This window comes from Oncorhynchus gorbuscha, linkage group LG15 (genome assembly GCF_021184085.1).
Source record: "Oncorhynchus gorbuscha isolate QuinsamMale2020 ecotype Even-year linkage group LG15, OgorEven_v1.0, whole genome shotgun sequence".
Lineage (NCBI taxonomy): Eukaryota > Metazoa > Chordata > Actinopteri > Salmoniformes > Salmonidae > Oncorhynchus > Oncorhynchus gorbuscha.
The window spans coordinates 47,296,009-47,318,621 of NC_060187.1; the positions used below are offsets into that span (position 1 = coordinate 47,296,009).

The 22,613-nt window shown below is 42.9% G+C and overlaps 1 protein-coding gene and 1 pseudogene across 1 annotated transcript; both read left to right on the forward strand.

Annotated features, from left to right (window-relative positions):
* The first annotated feature begins 4,313 nt into the window (after positions 1-4,313).
* Positions 4,314-12,624, forward strand: LOC123997405 (galectin-3-binding protein A-like). The gene is made up of 6 exons (XM_046301593.1): positions 4,314-4,465; positions 9,019-9,109; positions 9,312-9,503; positions 10,132-10,263; positions 10,845-11,118; positions 11,248-12,624. Exons 2-6 carry the CDS (start codon positions 9,049-9,051, stop codon positions 12,341-12,343), a joined length of 1,755 nt encoding a protein of 584 aa, XP_046157549.1. The 5' UTR covers positions 4,314-4,465; positions 9,019-9,048; the 3' UTR covers positions 12,344-12,624.
* Positions 12,625-18,861: 6,237 nt separating this feature from the next.
* On the forward strand, positions 18,862-22,523 carry LOC123997933 (annotated as a pseudogene).
* Positions 22,524-22,613: the final 90 nt, after the last annotated feature.

Below are 22,613 nucleotides of genomic sequence, written 5' to 3' on the forward strand. Positions count from 1 at the left end.
CAGATATTTTCCATATGCACAAAAAGCTCATTTCTCTCAAAATGTGTTTACATCCCTGTTACAACAAAGCTTTCTTAGTGTCCAACAAACTTTCTCTACCCTTCACCTTGTTCTGAACACCTCCAAAACAAAGGTCATGTGGTTTGGTAAGAAGAATGCCCCTCTCCCCACACCTGTGATTACTACCTCTGAGGGTTTCGAGCTTGAGGTACAAGTATTTGAGAGTATACTTTTTTTTTAAGACAGAAAGACAGTACACTGTCCTTCTCTCAGCACATATCAAAGCTGCAGGCTGAAGTTAAATCTAGACTTGGTTTCCTCTATCGTAATCGCTCCTCTTTCACCCCAGCTGCCAATCTAACCCTGATTCAGATGACCATCCTACCCATGATAGATTACGGAGACATAATTTATAGATTAGCAGGTGAGGGTGCTCTCGAGTGGCTAGATGTTCTTTACCATTCGGCCATCATATTTGCCACCAATGCTCCTTATAGGACACATCACTGCACTCTATACTCCTCTGTAAACGGGTCATCTCTGTATACCCGTCACAAGCCCCACTGGTTGATGCTTATTTATAAAAACCCTCTTAGGCCTCACTCCCTCTTACTTGAGATATCTACTGCAGCCCTCATCCTCCACATACACCACCTGTTCTGCGAGTCACATTCTGTTAAAGGTCCCCAAAGCACACACATCCCTGGGTCGCTCCTCTTTTCAGTTCGCTGCAGCTTGCGACTGGAACGAGCTGCAACAAACACTCAAACTGGACAGTTTTATCTCAATCTTTTCATTCAAAGACTCAATCATGGACACTATTACTGCTTTGCGTGATGTACTGTTGTCTCTACCTTCTTGCCCTTTGTGGTGTTTTCTGTGCCCAAAAATGTTTGTAACGTGTTTTGTGCTGCTACCATGCTGTTTTTCAACCATGTTGTTGTCATGTTGTGTTGCTACCATGCTGTGTTGTCATGTGTTGTTGCCTTGATATGTTGTTGTCTTAGGTCTCTCTTTATGTAGTGTTGTGTTGTCTCTCCTGTCGTGTTGTGTGTTTTGCCCTATATATATATATTATATATATTTTTAATCTCAGCTCTGTCCACGCAGGTCTTTTGCCTTTTGGTAGGCCGTCATTGTGAATAAGAATTTGTTCTTATCTGACTTGCCTAGTTAAATAAAGATGAAATACATTTTCTTTTTAAATAGTGAGAATCTCTCCTTTCACAAGATAATCCATCCACCTGACAGGTGTGGCATATCAAGAAGCTGATTAAACACATGATTGTTACACAGGTGCACCTTGTGCTGGGGGCAATAAAAGGCCACTCTAAAATGTGCCGTTTTGAGGAAGCGTGCAATTGGCATGCTGACTGCAGGAAAGGCCACCAGAGCTGTTGCCAGAAAATTCTCTACCATAAGCCGCCTCCAATGTCGTTTTTGAGAATTTGGCAGTACGTCCAACCAGACAGCTGATGAAACTGTAGGTTTGCACAACTGAAGAATTTCTGCACAAACTGTCAGAAACCGTCTCAGTGAAGCTCATCTGCATGCTTGTCGTCCTAATTAGGGTCTTGACCTGACTGCAGTTCGGCTTTGTAACCAAGTTCAGTGTGCAACTGCTCACCTCGATGGCCACTGGCACGCTGGAGAAGTGTGCTCTTCACAGATGAATCCCATGTTCAACTGCACCGGCATATGACAGTATGGCGCCGTGTGGGCAAGCCGTTTTCTGATGTCAACATTGTGAACAGAGTTCCCCGTGGTGGTGGGGTTATGGTATGAACAGGCATAAGCTATGGACAATGAACACAATTGCATCTTATCAATGGCAATTTGAATGCATAGAGATACCGTGACGAGATCCTGAGGCCATTCATCGGCCGCCATCACTTCATGTTTCAGCATGGTAATGCATAGCTTGATGTCGCAAGGATCTGAAACTGAAAATGTCTCAGTTCTTCCATGGCCTGCAACTCACCAGGCATGTCACCCATGGAACATGTTTGGGATGCTCTACCGACAGCGTGTTCCAGTTCCCGCCAAAATCCAGCAACTTTGCACAGCCATTGAAGAGGAGTGGGACAACAATCCACAGTCAAAATCAATAGCCTGATCAACTCTATGCGAAGGAGATGTGTCACACTGCATGAGTCAAATGGTGCTCACACCAGATACTGACTGTTTTTCTGATCCACAACTCTACCATTTTTAAGGTATCTGTAACCAACAGATGCATATCTGTAGTCATGTGGAATCCATAGATTAGGGCCTAAATAATTCATTTAAATTGACTGATTTCCTTCTATGATCTGTAACTTAGTAAAATATTTCAAATTGTTGCATGTTAGGGTTTGATCCGTGTAAAGGAAAGAATGAATGGGGCCATGTATCGTGAGATTTTGAGTGAAAGCCTCCTTCCATCAGCAAGGGATCTCAACCCCATTGAAAATCTTTGGAGGGAGTTGAAAGTCCGTGTTGCCCAGCAACAGCCCCAAAACATCACTGCTCTAGAGGAGATCTGCATGGAGGAATGGGTCAAAATACCAGCAACAGTTTGTGAAAACCTTGTGAAGACTTACAGATAACGTTTGACCTTTGTCATTGCCAACAAAGGGTATATAACAAAGTATTGAGATAAACTTTTGTTATTGACCAAATACTTATTTTCCACCATAATTTGCAAATAAATTCCTTAAAAATCCTACAATGTGATTTTCTGGATTTTTTTTCTCATTTTGTCTCTCATAGTTGAAGTGTACCTATGATGAAAATTACAGGCCTCTCTCATCTTTTTAAGTGGAAGAACTTGCACAATTGGTGGCTGACTAAATACTTTTATGCCCCACTGAATGTCTTACTATGGGAACAAACATTTTTTTTCTATTAATTCAAAATGCTTTCAACGGTGAGAACCTTTTTTCTACGTGTGAGAACTTTTTGTATTTTTCTTGTCAAATCGCTGCTTAAAGTCAGGTGACCTAAGCGCCTCCAAATATGGAGTTCCAGGTTTGCCACTTCTGTCATGTTTGCACATATCTCTGCTCTGTGCACATCTTTATGGTAGTCATTTTACTTGGAAATAACATGCATATCTGAAGTTATATAAAAAAAATCTACAAATACAAATCAAAAGGTGTTTGTTTGTGGATAGTGAATTGGATTTGTGGATAGCGGTGTACATTTGTGGAAAGTGTTTTACATTTGTGGAAAGCTAATTTACATTTGTGGAAAGTGATTTACATTTGTGGATTGGTGATTTACATTTGTGAATACATTTGTCATGATTTTGATCCCATAGATATGCTGTAACGGGAAGAAATTAAATATACTTTCACCCCCGGGCAAATGTATTGATAAAACTACATTTGTCACGTAGCGAATTACACAGTGATCAAAACGTCACGCCAAAGTAAACCTACACTAAACACATACTTAGTTTGAAGTTTTTGTCAAATCTATGATGTGAAAAATGAACGGTGAAAAAACGACTTGAACCTTTTTCGTGTTTGACTGCTCGGCTTCATGGTTATTATGATGACGCGTCCACTGGTCCGGACAATTAATCCTGCTGTATGACTCATTGCGGCTAGCACTAATAACAGGTCAAATGAACGAGTCACTCAGAAAGACGAATCACGACTCTCGATTCAGTAAAAAATGTCGTTCAAAATGAACGAATCGTTGGCGAACTGCAAATCACCACCATCCAGGTAGTGAACCGAGCCACGAAGAGACTAGCAATTTGTGCAAACTCCAGTTCTACTCAAACCAAGTCTTTCCAGCGTTTTGAGTAGAAAATGGTCAGCATATGCGGCTGCTCACCGGCTTGTTGCCATGATCCCACTCTTGAAGAAAACTCATCACTTTACTGATAGCTGTTTTGTTCCTTGCTTGTGGACATCATTACTGCTTTCCACACCGTCGAACAGCAAGGGCAAAGGAGTTCTGATGTGGATATGTAGCTAGCCAGGCAGCTAGCTAACATTAGTAAATGAGATGATATAAAGTGGCCACAGCTTTTCAAGTTGTTTGATTCAACTGTTTAGCTAGCTAATCCGAAATGGGGGGGGGGTCTTCCCATTCCCATACAGTGATGTACGGGATATGTAAAAACAATGTAATTACACGTTTATAACCCAGCGTTCGTGGCAATGCAATTTTGGGCATCCAGCGTGCTTGGTCATGAACACATTTGCGAAACGCATGGCATAATCATAGCCAGCTTGACCTACGTAGGACGCTTCATATTGAATGCGTTGTATCGTCCCATGGAGGAGTCTAGGACTAGCAATGCATGCATATCCTATTCAATGTCATTTGAGCATTCTGAAGAAACGAAACTCATGGATTTGGCCAGCCCTCGAGTTTCGAGCAGGGGAGGAGATTATGTAGAAAAAGTGATTATCAACTCCAACCGGGGTATTTATTTAGAGGTACCAGAATCTTAACTGCGAGGCAATTGGTAAAGTATTATTATTTTTAACATTTGAATGTACAATGATTTAATGTGACTGAAATACAAAAAGCTAATAATACTGGAGGGAACAATTAAAATAAGTGATCAAGCAAAATCAATGATGAACTGAGACGGAGACAATAGGTTGCTCTCAGTGGTTAACTATCGTAACAATCTACAGTGTAAATTGTCTGTCTTTAAGATTGTAGTAGTAGTTCTGATTTTATATGTGAAGTAAGGTATACCTCTGCAATGGCTTTATTATGTTTTTAGTGTGCATTTCAGTCTGTCATTTATTTGATTGCTGGATGTTTTTGGAAATGTTGCACAATATGTTCCTTTAGTGTGTGTTTAGGAATGCACATTTCGGTCAATTTTGGTGCCAACGGGCGGCAGGTAGCCTAGTGGTTAGAGCGTTGAAAGGTTGCAAGATCGACAAGATAGTTAAATAAAGGTAAAACAAATATAAAACATTTACCGGTTTTCCAAACAGTAAAATTATGTTACCAACAGAAAATACTATCAGAGATCTGTATATAATGACGAGATACGTATTTCTCTGCCTGAACAATGGTAGTCGTCCCACCACTGGAAGGCAGGAGACATAGAAACGCATTGGGCGTGTTCTGGACAGATTTTGGCGAGAGCGAAATCTCTCGCTTCGCATCTTCCTCTCTGTTACAATGTTTAAGCGTTATACTACGGGGCGGTCTAATCCCGAATGCTGATTGGTTAAAAGTCAAATAAAATCAAACTTTATTTGTCACTGGCGCCGAATACAAGTGTAGACCTTACCGTGAAATTCTTTACTTACAAGCCCTGAACCAACAGAGTGAAGTTCAAAAGTTAAGAAAACATTTACCAAATAGACTAAAGTAAAAATAATAATAAAAAGTAACACAATAAGAATAACAATAACGAGGCTATATACAAGGGGTACAGGTACAGAGTCAGTGTGCGGGGTACATGTTAGTTGAGGTATTTTGTACATGTAGGCAGGGGTGAAGTGACTGCATAGATAATAAACAACGAGTAGCAGCAATGTACAAAAGGAGGAGGAGTGGGGGGAATCCATGTAAATTGTCCGGTGACGATTTTATTAATTGTTCAGCAGTCTTGTGGCTTAAGGGTAGAAGCTGTTTAGGAGCCTTTTGGTCCTAGACTTGGCACTCTGGTAGCAGAGAAAACAGGCTATAACTTGGGTGACTGGAGTCTCTAACAATTTTATGGGCTTTCCTCTGACACCAGCTATTATATAGGCCCTGGATGGCAGGAAGTTTGGCTCCAGCAATGTACTGGGCCGAACGCACTACCCTTTGTAGTGCCTTAAGGTCAGATGCCGAGCAGTTGAAATACCAGGCGGTGATGCAACCGTTCAGGATGCTCTCGATGGTGCAGCTGTAGAACCTTTTGAGGGGGGAAAAGGTTTTGTCATGCCCTCATCACGACTGTCTTGGTATGTTTGGATCATGATAGGTCGTTGGTGATGTGGACACCAAGAAACTTAAAACTCTTGACCCTTTCCACTACAGCCCCGTCGATGTTAAGGGGGGCATGTTCTGCCAGTCTTTTCCTGTAGTCCAAGATCAGCTCCCTTGTCTTGCTCATGTTGAGGGAGAGGTTGTTGTCCTGGCACCACACTGCCAATTCTCTGACCTCCCTATAGACTTTCTCATCGTTGTTGATGATCTGTTGTGTCGTCTGCAAACTTAATGATGGTGTTGCAGTCGTGTTTGGCCACGCTGTCGTGGGTGAACAGGGAGTACAGGAGGGGACTAAGTACACACCCCTGAGGGGCCCCAGAGTTAAGGATCAGCGTGGCAGATGTGTTGTTGCATACTCTTACCAGATGGGAGTGGCCCGTCAGGAATGCCAGGATCCAGTTACAGAAGGAGGTGTTTAGTCCCAGAGTCCTTAGCTTAATGATGAGCTTTGTGGGCACTATGGTGTTGAATGCTGAGCTGTAGTAAATGAACAGCATTCCCACATAGGTGTTCATTTTGTACAGGTAACAAAAGGCAGTGTGGAGTGTGATTGAGATTGTGTCATCTGTGGATCTATTGGGGCAGAATGTGAATTTGAGTGGGTCTGGGAGGATGCCTTTGATGTCTATTCCAGAAGTTACCACTGGGTAAATCTATGACATTAATATTCCTATTACTCTGTTCCATCTGACTGCACAATCCACTGTCTCATCAGCCTAGCCAGGGAAGTTATAAACTTGATCTCCACTATAAAAAGCAACTATACATGATCTCACATTTATTTTAGACTAACATTTAGTTTTCAACAGTGGAGATTTGTATAAACAGTATAAACTGTCTGTCTCCGACATATGCAACATTGTTTCAATATTCAAATTATATCTCCAGCTGGCCCATAGTAATGAACGTGGGGAGTCGAGACGAGAGAGGCAGGCAGCGTTTCTCAGACAGTCGAAATCATGAATCAGCTGGCATCATTTTTATCAATATATACAAAGAAATGTCAATTGAAAAACGGTGAAAGGAATGAAGGTGTAGCTAGTTTGCAGTTTCAGTTTGAGGTTATTCTTTTAGCTTTGTTGATAGCTAGCTCCTCTGAGCAACAGTGTCCATAACGAGAGAGCACATTTTCTATGCCAGGTGAAATCGTGCCTCATTAGGCCATTGTTATGGATGTATCCAAATGTCACTAGAAAACAGCTTAAACAAATGCAGGTACTGTTGTTATTCTGTCTGCACTGTTTGACGTGATTGTAAGTTAGCCGTAGTTGGCTAGCTAGCAAGCAAGGGATAAGAACGTTGCCAGCCAGTATGGCAATGGAACATTTAGAACGAACGACTGGGTCGCGTCCAAAGATGCAGAATAAAACGTCCAAAGATACAGAACAAAAACACTGAACAACTGGGTCCCATCTCTGGCAACCTAACCAATAGCAAGAACGACCAGCTGGCTTGGGTAGCAACACTCGATTTGTTTTGGGACTATATCTTGTGGAAGGATGAAATAGTATGAATACATTCATCAAAATAACATTGAATTAAAATATGTCAATCATTATTTGAATATGTTGGTAATCCGTTGAATAAAAGTGATAATGCCCTCGAAGCCGGTGTTTGGAGGATATATTGGCACGGTTTGCCTGCCCTCGACTTCGTTTCGGGCCTAACAACACCCGTGCCAATATATCCTCCAAACATCGGCTTTGAGGGCATTATCACTTAAATAAGGCCCGAGGAGGTGTGGTATATGGCCAATATACCACAGCTAAGGGCTGTTCTTCTGCACGACACAACGCGGAGTGCCCTGACACAGGCCTTAGCCGTGGAATATTGGCCATAAATCACAAAACCCAGAGGTGCCTTATTGCTATTATAAACTATTTACCAATGTAATTAGAACACTAAAAATACATGTTTTGTCTTACCCGTGGTATACGGTCTTATATACCACGGCTGTCAGCCAATCGGCATTCAGGGCTCGATGCACCCAGTTAATAAATGCATATAAGGGCCGGACATGTTTCATTAAGAGCTTAATAATGGAAACATGCAACAATAGCAAGCCTATCGCCTTACAGTCAAAATGCTATAGCCTATTATTGAACATGCAACTCCTGTAATGAAGTAGTTAATAAAAAAGGAATTTTCAAACATTTGCAAAAATGGAATTAGCTGGGAAACACAGTTCAAAACATTGCACTTAATGCGAGCGGTTCCATATGTGACAGATGGAAATCTCTGTTAGAAACTTAGAAAGAGGGAGAATCTATAACAACAACTAGGATTGGTTGCTAATATAACTAGGATTGTGCCTTCGGCTTCTGAACAATGAAGAAAGTTGATATGAAAACCAATAGAACAGGAGAGAAATGCTGTTTAATGGCACCAGGAAGTCTTTATAAAATAATTGCCGCCTCGTTTCTATGGATGGATTTTCTCAAGGCTACTTTAAAGCAAGGTAAGACATGCCTCATTATTTTAAGTGAAGCTTTCAGACAATTCCTGCCTCAAGCTCACATTGCCAAGTGGTGGGTGACGCGCTGATAGCCTGCCTACGGTTGACTATAGCCTATGCACTGGAATGGCAAATGGGAGGCGCTTTAAGTACTAGTTGAGAAATAAAAATTGTTCATTTTAATCGTGGCCGTCAAAGTTTTTAACACGGGATTGTATTTAGAGTTGTTATTTATTGCGCAACGACTGGGTTGACAAAAGCACCTTTCACTCCATTGAGGACCTACTCTCTCTGGCAGGTGATAGGATATTTTACTCTTCAAACCAGGCTCTGTGTGTGTGATAAATAAGATGCATGGCGACTAAGGAAAATACACACTCAAATGTCATTCTACTAAATTATGCAAATAAAACCATAGATTGATAGCATGACCGGTCAGATGTATTTTCGACAGCTAGGTTAACCGTTAACATCCGTAGTTTGTGCGGGGGGGCTTAGGGAAAGTCAAAAGACACATTTCTGGTCTTACTAATGGGCAATAAAATTGTATTTTGTTATTTTCTATTCTGTATTCTAATCACTTTTATATCTCAACATTCTTCCTTGCCCATGTTTTTCAGATACTTATCACCTGGAGCCTGGCTAGAAACATGTCAGGGGAGTATTGCCTAATTTCCTGTGTCCTTCTGCTCATGGTCAGCTTGTCTGTGGGTGAGTTCATGCAGTGGTCATCCTCTGCAGCTGGAAACCCTTAACACTGGTTTTCCAAGTGCAATTTATTTCCCGGAGACAGGTTAAGCCTAGGCTTGGACTGAAGCTATTTCAATGGAGATTTTCCACGGTCCAGATTTATCAGTGCTTTTGGGGGACTATTTGACTGACTTACTGACTGTATTCGAATGCTTCCATTCAGGGTTACAGAATGGGAACATGAGGCTGGTGGGGGGTGAGCTGGCCCTGGAGGGCCGTGTGGAGATCTACTATAATGGACAGTGGGGGACCGTGTGTGACGACAACTGGGACATTACTGAGGCACAGGTGGTGTGTCGCAATCTCAACTACCCTGGTGCTCTCACTGCTGTGGTGGGTGGGACATACGGACAAGGTAGGTTAGATCTGTATGACCTCACCATTCAGAACCATATACACTTGAGTGTACAAAACATTTGAACACCTTCCTAATACTGAGTTGCACCTGTTTTTGCCCTCAGAACAGCCTCAATTCGTCGGGGCATGGACTCTACAATGTGTCGAAAGCGTTCCACAGGGATGCTGGCCCATGTTGACTCCAATGCTTCCCGCAGTTGTGTCAAGTTGGCTGGATGTCCTTTGAGTGGTGGACCATTGTTGATACACACGTCAAGTGTTGACCTTGAAAAATCCAGCAGCGTTGCAGTTCTTGACACACTCAAACCGGTGTGCCAGGCACCTACCATACCCCTACCATATTTGTTGTCTTGCCCATTCACCTTCTGAATGGCACACATACACAGTCCCTTCTTAATTGTCTCAAGGCTTAAAAATCCTTCTTCAACCTGTCTTCTCGCCTTCATCTACATTGATTGAAGTGATATCAATAAGGGATCGTAGCGTTCACCTGGACTCACCTGGTCAGTCTATGTCATGGAAAGAGCACGTGTTCCTAATGTTTTGTACATTCAGTGTATAGCATACAATGGAGGTCTGCACTGTTTGTTTGCATGACCCGTGACACGTTTGTATTCCGGCCTTAGGATCTGGTCCTATCTGGATGGATGATCTAAACTGTGAGGGGACAGAGAAAGACTTGTCCCACTGTCACTTCAAAGGCTGGGGGGTTACTGACTGTCAACATGCTGAGGATGCTGGTGTGGTCTGTGAAAGAGGTACATGTGTATTTGATATTTAAATACCTATTTTAGTATGTTCAAGTAATGTGGCTGGAATCAACTTCTATTGTAAGTATTGGAAAGTATTTTCAAATAGTTTACTATAAATAGCCTATTATTTTTAAGGTATTTTCAAATACTTATTTCCAAATACATGATTTCAAATACCAAACTGATGAAATGTATGGGTGTATATGAGTATTTTCAAATTCATACCAATACTTTCCAAGTGTATTTCCAAATGCATTCCAATATTCAACTCCTTGTCTTTGAAAGTTATTGAAATACCCTAAATAATATTTGAACCCAGGTCTACAGTGACTGATACACGAAGCCCTAGAAACCAGACACAGTGTAATTGAAAGGCACAAAGACAGAATTGAAGTATCCAGTAGCAGAAGTTACTGGCTCACTTTGCGATGCTAATAGAGATGTTACAACTGTTACACGTTCAAAGAGGTTTGAATGGCTGTTGGATTTGAAGAAAATATTTGATACATTTCTGATATTTTGTTGATAAACTGTTTGTGCTATTCAGCATATGATGTGCTTAATCAATATTTGTTCTGTTTGATCAGAATCGTCTCGGAATAGCAGTCGCGTCTACACTCTGGACCACAACACAGGCCTCAGTAACCACATGGGGGCGCTGTTTGACAGTGGACGCGACTGTGACTTTGACATCATGGTGCGGGTTGCAAACAGCGCTGTGGAAACCATCTGTGTTCACAAGCTGATTGTCACTCTGGACCCAAATACCTCCATCTTAAACAGCACACAAGAGGAGAACCTCAGTAACCTCAACCTAGACGTCAGCCTCAACTGCCGGCCACATGTCACCGACTTCCTGAGGTAAGGCTGCACCAACCTGCTAGCAAACCTTAATCTAGTTACTGTTACATCAACAATATTGTTCTGCAAAGCAAAGCTTTGCATTGGCAGAGAATCCATGTATTTTTATAATATTTTTATCTTCCTCAGGTATCTGTACACGCGGCAGATTAACGTGACCATGTCCTCTGCCCAGTGCATCCACAAGATGGCGTCCGACTGGGGTCTGAAGCAGCTTCAGGAGGCGGCAGGGAGGCTTTTCACCTGGCTGCTCCCCGATGATGCCTCCTTCCAGACCCAGACCTCTCTGTACGAGTACTCAGTCCACACAGGCGACACAGTTCTGCAGGAAACCTGTCTGCGCTTCCTTGCCTGGAACTGTGAGTCACTGATCCGTTCCCCAGCCTGGACTGGTCTTGCCCTGGGCACAGTAAAGGCCCTTCTAGCCCGTTCAGACGTGGTAGTGCCAGATGAGGCCTTCCTCCTAAAGGGTTTGGAGGACTGGGTGTTGGAACAGGGTAACTCGTCCACCCACGAAGACCAGGTCGCCATTTTGAACCACATCCGTTTTCCCATGATCGCTGCTGAAGATTTGTTCAACCTCAAAGCCAAGTCTGAACTGTACATGGACCAACAAGAGCGTTATAATGCCGGCATGTTGCAGGGCTTTCAGTTCAATGCACTACCCTTCCAGACGCTAGCTGGGGGCCTCCTCCTTAAAAAGGTGGAATACACACCCAGGATCTACACTGGCAAGCCATGGAGCTTCACTTTCAGCTCAAAGGATCTCAACACGTTCCGAAACTTCGGACACTATTCCCACTCAGGTCAGAACCTCTACAGCCTCAGTGCTAACTTTGGCAGCCCTGTGCACAACAGTGCCTTTTTTTCCCTGTTCAAAAAGCTCAACTGGAACACCAGGGTCTTTATCCACAACCATGAATGCTCAAACAGCGGCATCCTCTGTCCGTCGCTGCCGATGGTCTCGCTAACTGCCCAGAATAACAGGGAGTTGCCCCAAGAGTATCAGGACAGCATCCGCTACCTCAACAAGGTTGTCCTGATGTGTGAAGGGGAGTTTGTATTCCATGTCCAGGACTTTGCATCCACGATTGGCAATGGCGGCAATCAGGCCCAGATTCCAGCAAACATCTCTGCGGGCCAGGCCTATCCGTGCCACTCAGACCAGTTCTCCTACCGTGTGGTGGTTCAACCTGTGTACACCACTGAGATCAAGGAGAATTAGCCGGAAGTAGAGGGACAGGAATATGAGGAGATAAAGTGAACGAAGATCACTTGGTAGTTAGTAGTTCTTTTTCAATTATCCAAGTTTAACAAAGCAATTTTAGCAACGTCAATGTATGTAATCCTAAGTGTTTTGTTTAACCCATCCAATATCTTCTGAATGTCACTTCCAGGCAACACTGCATTATCATTCTCAGTGGCGATTTTAGCATGTAAATCTTGGTGTGGCAAAAAAAAAAAAAAATGGGATCCATGCCAGAAAAGCCACAACACTAAACAATACATTAATTGCACTATAACGGTGACAAACAGTACCCACAAACTGTTAGGGCCAACTTAGACAAATGTAGTTTCAACTGACAATTGAGATGTACAAACTATTATGGAATAAGGGGAGGATAAGAGGCAATCCATAATTTCGATTAAGACGTTAATGAGTGAGCTAGGACGGATATAGTCAATATAACTATTTGTTTAGCACTTTTGAAATGTACAGCGACCCAATTCAGAACATGGGCCGTTTTTACAGTGTTCTCCCTGTACACCAAGTCAAGTGTAGGATAAATAAAGGGGGCATTTAAGCAGACAATGAAAGCTCTTCCAAAATTTGATGATTACATTTCTCTAAAACAGGTTATAGGTATAAATAGACCAAATGATCAATCAATCAAATGTATTAAAAAGCCCTTTTTACATCAGCTGATGTCACAAAGTGCTATACAGAAACCCAGCCTAACACCCCAAACAGCAAGCAATGTAGCAGCACGGGTGAGGCACATGGGCTACTAACAGCTTACTACACAACATACACTTAGTATTACTTTCTTAGCTACAGTAAACATATCTCCCTGGCATATTACAAGCAGCATACAAGACATTTTTGGACTCACCTTGTTGTGCTGTGCTCACTTGAACAGGAAGGTGGCACAGTGGTCCTTTGTGGGCTTTTGTGATCAAAGTCTCTGGATTTATGGTGCTTTCAAGACAACTGGGAACTGGTTGAATCATGATGACTTCAGTGATCTTCAGGTCATAGCTCTAGAAAGAGGCCAGAGTGCCCGATTTACAATTCAGAGTTGGATGTCCATTCAAAACGTATTTCCCAGTCAGAGTTAGTTTTTTCCGTATTTCCCAGTTGTCTTGTACTCAAAGAAGTCAGGTTTTTGCAGTTCCGAGTTAACGGTTGTTTTGAGCGTGGCATAAATCATGCTTCATTGATAGCATGGCCAATGTTGAATGTTTTCATTTTAAACGTGGAAAAGAGCCCCTTTATCCCAGATTTGGGACCACACAGCCACTGTCACTGATTCCTTCCAAACCATTCATTGTTGAATTTGCGATTTCAAACTAGTTGTGTGATGTTTATATCCAATGGCTGATGAGCACTGATACATTTTATCTATAATTTCTCTTCATTATTTCTCTTCATATGACAAGGATTAAAAAGGATTTGACAGTAGATTGTCGACTTGATTCATGGTGATGACTGCTAGCTAAGATTTTGAAAGCAGTCCAATCAAAGCTACTGTACATATACTGTGAATTGATGTAATTTTATGGGTGGCCAATGACATTGATCCTTCTTGTCAAATCAAATCAAATCAATGTATGGGCACTTCTAATGTAACATAGTGTCCCCATGAGTGACAGAACACTGAGCCAATCATGGTGCAACGCTCCGTATTTTCTGCTGGCTTGCCCCACCACCACAGAAAGCACTGAGCTAGGCTGAAACACCTGCATTTTGGAGCTGCCTCACTCAAGAAAACAAAAAAGAGACCATGTTTGGATGCAGCTTTATTAACTCAATTTTATATATATATATATATTATTATTTTTTACATTGTTTGCAAACTGATACGGGACGTGCATTAATGCCAAAATAACATGCAAAACAGGCAAAGACGCCCCCCCCACCCAAAAAAAATGCGGGGCTTAAAACAGGGTCACCACTGATCGTTCATAATGTTTAATGTTACTTTGAAAAATGTGGGTCATGATCATATGTTCACGACAAATAACTTTCTATGTATGGTTGTTTTTAATAAAAGTTTTAGTGAAGTTAATACGTCTCTTTGTTCTCTATGGTTAAACAGGACCATCTCACTGGGCACAGACATCAATTCAATGTCTATTCCGTGTTGGTTCAAAGTCATTTCATTTAAAAGACTTGGATACATCGTTGATTTAATCAGTGTGTTGCAAAGCAATTGGTTCTTAGCTTAAGCCAATATTACAACGATTAGCTCACAGTTACAGAAATCAGGACTGCAGACAGGCTCTATAGAGGCTCTATAGAACTCAATATCTATGTGAGTGGCTGTGTCCCACCCACCACCACATGTTATATTGGGCACCTACAGACTAAAAAGGATGTTATTGTCACAGTCTCCCTAGGCATACGTCATTGCCTACAATGATGAATATACACAGATTCAAGGGGTTAATTATAATATTCGGTACATCACTGGTTGCCTCCCACAATGTTAACAATGTTCCAGGACATTCTGTTCTCATAGACTAGACGTAACATAGTAAACGTAACTGACACAGAAATTAGTAAGATATGTTGTGTTTGGTATGGTTACATAAGACAAATGGTTACTTAACTCTTGTGCAGTCTTAACATTGTCAATATGTCAACATGCCTCGTCTACTGCTGTCTCAGCTAGTTCTTCCTATTTTTTTTCCCACTGTAGAGCCCTCAGTCCTACTCAACTTGCCTTAGATAGCTCTTTTGTCCCACCCCACACACATGCGGAGACCTCACCTGGCTTAACTGGTGCCTCCAGAGACAAAACCTCTCATCGTCACTCAATGCCTAGGATTACCTCCGCTGTACTCATATCCTACCATACCCTTGTCTGTACATTATGTCCTGAATCTATTCTACCATGCCCAGAAATCTGCTCCTTTTATTCTCTGTTCCCAACGCACTAGACGGCCAGTTCTCATAGCCTTTAGCTGTACCCTTATCCTACTCCTCCTGTTCCTCTGGTGATGTAGAGGTTAACCCAGGCCATGTAGCCCCAAGTACCACACCTATTCCTCAGGTGCTCTCATTTTTTGACTTTATAACCATAAAAGCCTTGGTTTCATGCATGTTAACATTAGAAGCCTCCTCCCTAAGTTTGTTTTATTCACTGCTTTAGCACACTCTGCCAACCCTGACGTCCTAGCCGTGTCTGAATCCTGGCTTAGGAAGGCCACCAAGAATTCTGACATTTCCATCCCCAACTACAACATTTTCCACCAAGATAGAACTGCCAAAAGGGCAGAGTTGCAATCTACTGCATACATAGTCTGCAGAGTTCTGTAATGCAATCCAGGTCTGGGCCCAAACAGTTCGAGCTTCTACTTTTAAAAATCCACCTTTCCAGAAATAAGTCTTTCACTGTTGCCGCTTGTTATAGACCCCCCTCAGCCCCCAACCGTGCCCTGGACACCATATGTGAATTGATTACCCCCCCATTTGTCTTCAAAGTTCACACTGTTAGGTGACCTGAACTGGGATATGCTTAACATCCCGGCCGTCCTACAATCTAAACTAGATGCCCTCAATCTCACACAAATTATCAAGGAACCTACCAGATACAACCTTATATCCGTATACACGGGCACCATCATAGATATCATCCTGACCAACCTGCCCTCTAAATACACCTCTGATGTCTTCAACCAGGATCTTAGCGATCACTGCCTCATTGCCTGCTTCTGTAATGCGTCAAACGACCACCCCTCATCACTGTCAAACGCTCCCTAAAACACTTCAGCGAGCAGGCATTTCTAATCGACCTGGCCCGGGTATCCTGGAAGGATATTGACCTCATCCCGTCAGTAGAGGATGCCTGGTTATTCTTAAAATTGCTTATTCCTCACCATCTTAAATAAGCATGTAGAACTAAGAACAGATATTGCCCTTGGTTCACTCCAGACTTGACTGCCTTGTCTAGCACAAAAACATCCTGTGACGTACTGCATTAACATCGAATAGCCCCCACGATATGCAACTTTTCAGGGAAGTTAGGAAACAATATATACAGTCAGTTAGGAAAGCAAATGCTGTTTTTTCAAACAGAAATGTTCATCCTGTAGCACGAATTCCAGAGAATAAGAGCACCTCCTCCCAGCTGCCCGCTGCGCTGAGGATAAGAAATACGGTCACCATCGAAAAATCTACGATAGTCGAGAATTTCAATAAGCATTTTTCTACGGCTGGCCATGCTTTCCACCTGGCTACCCCTACCCCGGCCAACAGCTCTGCACCCACCCCGCAGCAACTTGCCCAAGCTTCCAGGAATTGTGTACAGATCCTTCCTGCATGGAGCGGTGCATTATCCTCTACGGCATGGGTGTCCCTAAACTGGAACGGTTGTTGCTAATGTACGCTAATATGACTAGAATGACGTTGTTTAAAACAGCCAACTTTCTGGGACATAGAGATGTCTTATATTGACAGAAAGCTTAAATACGTGTTAATCTAACTGCAGTATCCAATTAACAGTAGCTATTACAGTGAGAGAAAAAAACATGCTATTGTTTGAGGAGAGTGCACAACAACAAAAAGCTTTTATCCCGGTAACTGGTTCACCTCTGAAGGTAAATAATGTACTTTAATCTTGCTCTGATTTGTCATCCTGAGGGTCCCAGAGATACAATGTAGCATAGTTTAGTTTGATATAATCAATTTTAATGTTCAAATGTAGGAACTGGGTTCTATAGTTTGACCCCACTGCTGACTCTGGCTCCACACCCACCCCGTCCGGCCATCTAGCTGTGTGAAAGTTAGTGTATAAGCTAATGATCCATCATGTATGACATTCCTGGGAGTGTGTAAACAACAATTTGGGCAGTAATGTAATTCTTCACTGGATCAGTCTGAAACTTTAGACACACTGTTGCCATCTAGTGGCCAACATCTAAGTGACACCTAGACTCCTACATGAAAGTCTGGCCTTTCTCTTGTATTTCAAAGATGATGGGAAAAAACATGTTTTTGTTTGTATCTTTTACCAGATCTAATGTGTTATATGGCAAAGAAGAATACTGAATGGAAGCTTGTTCACAGATACCGTATACAAGGATGAGATGGTCCTACCTCCGCCCTGACAACGCTAATTAGGTCAGAGCAATGGCAGAAGGACTGTTTGATTCTGTTGGCGCGAGTGCAGATGGAGAAAATGTGTGTAATACTGTAACACCTAATAATGGAGCTAAAAGGGCTAAAGTGGTAAATGAAGATAATCCTCAGTCTGATAATGCCTAATTCCCTGTTGGAGTGTGATTCATGAGCAATAATGTTTTTTTGGGGAAACTTGTTTTTGCGGTCACAAAGATGGTGAAGGACCCATTGGGAGAAGTGGAGTCAGAGTGACCAGGAGTAGTATGATTTTGATTTCATCCCACTGGGCACAGATGTCAATTCAACATCTATTCCACATTGATTTAACGTAATTTCAATGAAGTGACGTGGAAACGATGTTGTTTCAACCAGTGTGTTGTGTGTTGTTTCAACCAGAAAGCACTGTAGCTCTACAGAACATATCATATCATACAAAATGGATGATGGACATTCACAAATTAATACATACTATATGAAATGTAACACACAGTATATTCAGAAAGTATCCAGACCCCTTGACTTGTTCCACATTTTGCTACAGTATAGCCTTATTCTAAAATTGATTAAATAAAACGTTTTCCTCATCAATCTATACACAATACCACATTATGACAATGCTAAAACAGTTTTTTTTTATATATTTGCAAAAAACACCCTTTGCTATGAGACTCAAAATTAAGGTCAGGTGCATTCTGTTTCCATTGACCATCCTTGAAATTCAATTGATTGGACATGATTTGGAAAGGCACACACCTGTCTCCCCTGTCTCTCTCTTTTCCTCTTCCCCTGTGTCTGTCTCTCGCCCGCTTTCCCCCTGTCCCCCCCCCCCCCCCCCCCCCCCCCGCATCTCGAGGCAGTGCAGGTGCCAGTGTACCCGGAGCAGGAGTATCAGATGTATTTCCATGATGACGGCTGTACCAAAGCAGAGACAGACCAACTGTTTGACCTGCGTTTCATCATCATCCACAACCGCTCCTACACACACACTTTAAATACTTCATTTGAATCCACAAATCACATTGCAGTCAGGAAGCCAGGAGTCATTTCAATTTGAATATTGGCATTTTTAGGTCCGGGCTGTAACATGGACAGAGCCCAAGATCTACATATTTGTTGCGCGTCACGAGAGTCGCAGTAGGACTAGCTGTGAACTGGACATGCTACCTTGTCCCGGATCTGCTGTTTTGGACTCTCTCTCTCTACCGCACCTGCTGTCTCTAAATCTGAATGATCATCTATGAAAAGCCAACTGACATTTACTCCTGAGGTGCTGACCTGTTGCACCCTCTACAACCATTGACTATTATTATCTGACCCTGCTGGTCATCTATGAACGTTTGAACATCTTGGCCATGTTCTGTTGTAAATCTCCACCCGGCACAGCCAGAAGAAGACTGAGCTTTCTAGGGAGTTTTTCCTAGTCACCGTGCTTCTACATCTGCATTGCTTGCTGTTTGGGGTTTTAGGCTGGGTTTCTGTACAGCACTTTGTGACATCGGCTGATGTAATAAAGGGCTTCATAAATCAAATGTGATTGATACAACTTTATAGACAGGGGTGTCTAAGGATATGCTCAAGTCTGACATGTTTTCCCTCCCTGGCTGGACCCTCGACACCACCTCCACTTAATCTACTCCTTTAATGAACTGCATCATCATCCAGCTGTGGAGGACCATAATCCCATGAACTGCCATCTGGCTGGCAGATTTTGTTTTTAATTATATTTTTTTGTGAGGTTCTGTATGAAAAGCGCTATTCAAAATAAATCTATTATTATTAAGACAATTCCACTGTTAGTGTTTTGAAGGTGCAGCTTATTCCCCAGTTTGGATCCAACATTTCATGCTGTGTTATAGTTCAGGGTCGTATTCATTAGGGTAAAACGTTTTGCAACGGAAAACTCAAATAAGCTTTCTGAGTAGACAAGTTCAGACAGTACCTCCCTGTTTCAGTTCATTATTGTCCTGATGAACATGACCCAGCACTCACGTTGCACTTCCCCGTTTTGCCCTGCAGGTGGAAGAAGAGGAGTATCTGATGCAGGAGCTGCGTATGATTGAGAGCAGGAAAAAGGAGCGTGAGAAGAAAGCCCAGTCCCTGCAGGAGCTCATCACTGCCGCCGACACCAACACAGATGAGACGTGTATAGGCCAGCAAGAAGAAGCTCCCACTGAAACGAGAGACAGAGAAACTGGTAAATCAACCATCACCCCCACCCCATGTTTTTGTAGAGATCTGAGAGTATCTTGATAGTTGTGAGAAATATGGTGAAGGGCTCCACCTTGACCTCCAATAGGCCCCGTGCAATTCTCAACTCCTATCAATATTTTTTTTGTGTGGTTACGATTTCAAGTGTGTTTTGCATTTAAAAGGACCCTGCTTTTAAAAAAAGTGACTAAGTCTGTCTTGCTCACCGCTCTACTGTCTCCGTCTTTCCACAACAAGCTGTTCCTGAGATGGCAGGCATCATATTCCCCAACTTCAAATCAGCTGGAGTCTCACTGCGCAGTCAGAAGGTAAGCATGGCCATTCACTAAAACGATCAGTTGCATATGATTTGTATATAGGAACAGCATATGTGTTTTTGCTTAGATTGTTCCCCTCCAAAAATATCATCCTAGGACCTCAACTTTACAAAAGGCCAATATAAAGCACTCGTCTCAAACAATCAATTAGAGATGGTTTTGGAAAACTCTCCACCAACGTTCCATTTTTACAAGGGTCCAAAAGATCCATTTATTTTACTTTAAGTCACCGGTCTAGCATGCGTGGTCTCATAGCTTGTGATGTATGCTGAGAGTGGCTGGAGCATGTTAGACCTTGCTCTAAGTCCCAAATAGTACCCTATTTCCTATGCAGTGCACTACTTTTGACCAGGGCCTATAGGATTCTGGTCAAAAGCGGTGCACTTTATAGGGAACAGGGTGCCATTTGGGAGGCGGGACACAGTCCCAGCTCTCATTAGCAAAAACCATGATTTATGCCGCTAGTGGCGCACTAATATCTGTAAGACGTAGCAGCAGAGGGAGCTTATTCGTCTGAAAGACTGATGGGGAGCCGTTACTCTCTATGCAAAATGCATTAGGGCTAAAGGAGTGGAGTTCTCCTCGGATAATCTGTCAGTTTATCCCCATATTCCTGACATCCCGACTTATTGTGTGTGTGTGTGTGTGTTACAGATGAAACAGCCGAGCTCGGTAGGCCAGAAGAAGATCAAGGCCATTGAGGAGTTTGTGACGGAGTGGGAAGTGGGTGAGTGCGCAGCTAGCCATACCACCTACCACCACCGTATCCTTGGACTAAATGATACGGAAAGCAAACCAAGGCACTATCTCACACAAGCGATAGAAATCACATCTACCACACCAACCTGAATAGAGAAAACAGACCTCAGAAAGTATTGACAAAAAAAAAAATTGGCTCAACCTGTCAGAGAGACCATCCCAAAAATAGCAACACACTCTTACCAGGTAGTGGAGAGATTACACCTTGATTGAGTTTGCATATCCATGCAGGAATAGTAAAACCAGGCAAACAATTTGGTTACTGACGATGGATTGCGGTTTCACACAACCCAAATCAGGGCCTCAAAGTGGTACGTGGGATACGTCCTGCGTGTTTCTAACTCCATCTTTCCCTACTCTGTTCTCTCTGTGTAGACCTGAAATCCATGCCCACAGAGGAGATACTCCAGATGTCCAACGAGCTGCTCATTGGCATGATGCTGGTCTAGGAGCTGAAGCAGGCTCATGGTTTTCTGTGTACGAACAACAGATGCTCCGCCACTTCTTCAAGGCCCTGCTGCTGAAGGCTGGAGGAGGGGTGGGCCCTGTCAGGCCCCCAGGGGGAGGAGGACTGGATGGTCTGTAGGTGCCCGGCCCCGATGACATCAATGGGGAGGCCAAGGAGCAGATCATTGATGTGGTGGGAGCCCCACTCACCCCCAACTCAAGTCTTTTAACCCACCCCACGCACACAAACCTTGGTTGTTTTCATTAGGCACCATATGGAATAAAACGGATATAAACGAGGGACGACCGGAGCCTGTCCTATGAGGAATGCCTGTTTTCGTTGTCCGTCGCTATATGTTTTGATATAGTATACCCTAATGAATACTTGTCAAAGAGAATACATTTAGGCAGTGTTCTAATGGGCACTGTCATAGTTGCATGTGAAATTATGCAGATATGTTCTGGACCAATGGCTGACAGCGTTCAGTGCATTCTTTGTCCGCCTCCAGTTCGTCGTCCATCAAGTAGGTGAAGAGGCTTTGACGTGGAAAATGAGCCCTGGGGTTTTATGTGACTGAGGAGGAGAGGAGAGAGGATGAGGTCACATCCCACCCTGGCCTCAGTGGAGTGGTCTGCAGAGCGGAGGGCTGGAGAAAGGGGGAAGGTTTGTCATCCATCATCCCCCCCAGACAAATAACAAATAACCAAGCCCCCCCCCCCCCTAAATGTGACTGATGCTCCTGTACAATACCCCCCACCACCACCCCAGGCCCAACATCCACTCCCCCCTTTACAGCAATACCATGACAAATACAACGACTGGCATTCCTTTTCATTACTCTTCCTCTCCCTCCTTTGTGAAGGCTGAGATGAGGCCAGATAAACTGTAAATAGCCAGACCGAGCTAATAGAGCCATGGCGGAGAGATGAGCCTACTCTCTGTTTGAGATTGGGCCAGGTTTCCCAAAAGCATTTTAAGGCTAAATTCTAACAATTTAATTTAGCCTCAATATGCTTTTGGGAAACCGGGCCCAGGCCCATAAATAAGGGCAATCTCTGACCACAGTTGTTTCATCATGTTGTTTTGTTACCTTGCTTATGTCGTTTTGTGTTCCCTCTTAGTGGAGGCACCCCCTGTCATTGCATTAAAAGCAACAGCCATGGAAAGTGCCATTTCAGATAAGTCAAAAGGTTTTTGCTTATCTTGGCTTGTGGGAGAGTTTTTGATCAAGCTAAAATGGGCTGCTGTCCTCGCTGAATCAGAAAAGAGTTGAAAGCAACCTACAAGATTGACCAAATCAATTAAACCTATTTTTTTTTCAAATGGTCTTGTGTGTTCTGATATCTCATTTGTAGCATAGTTCCCGTATTGAAGTCATGCTAGAATCGGTGTAGTATAATCGGTCTGTAATCAGCAC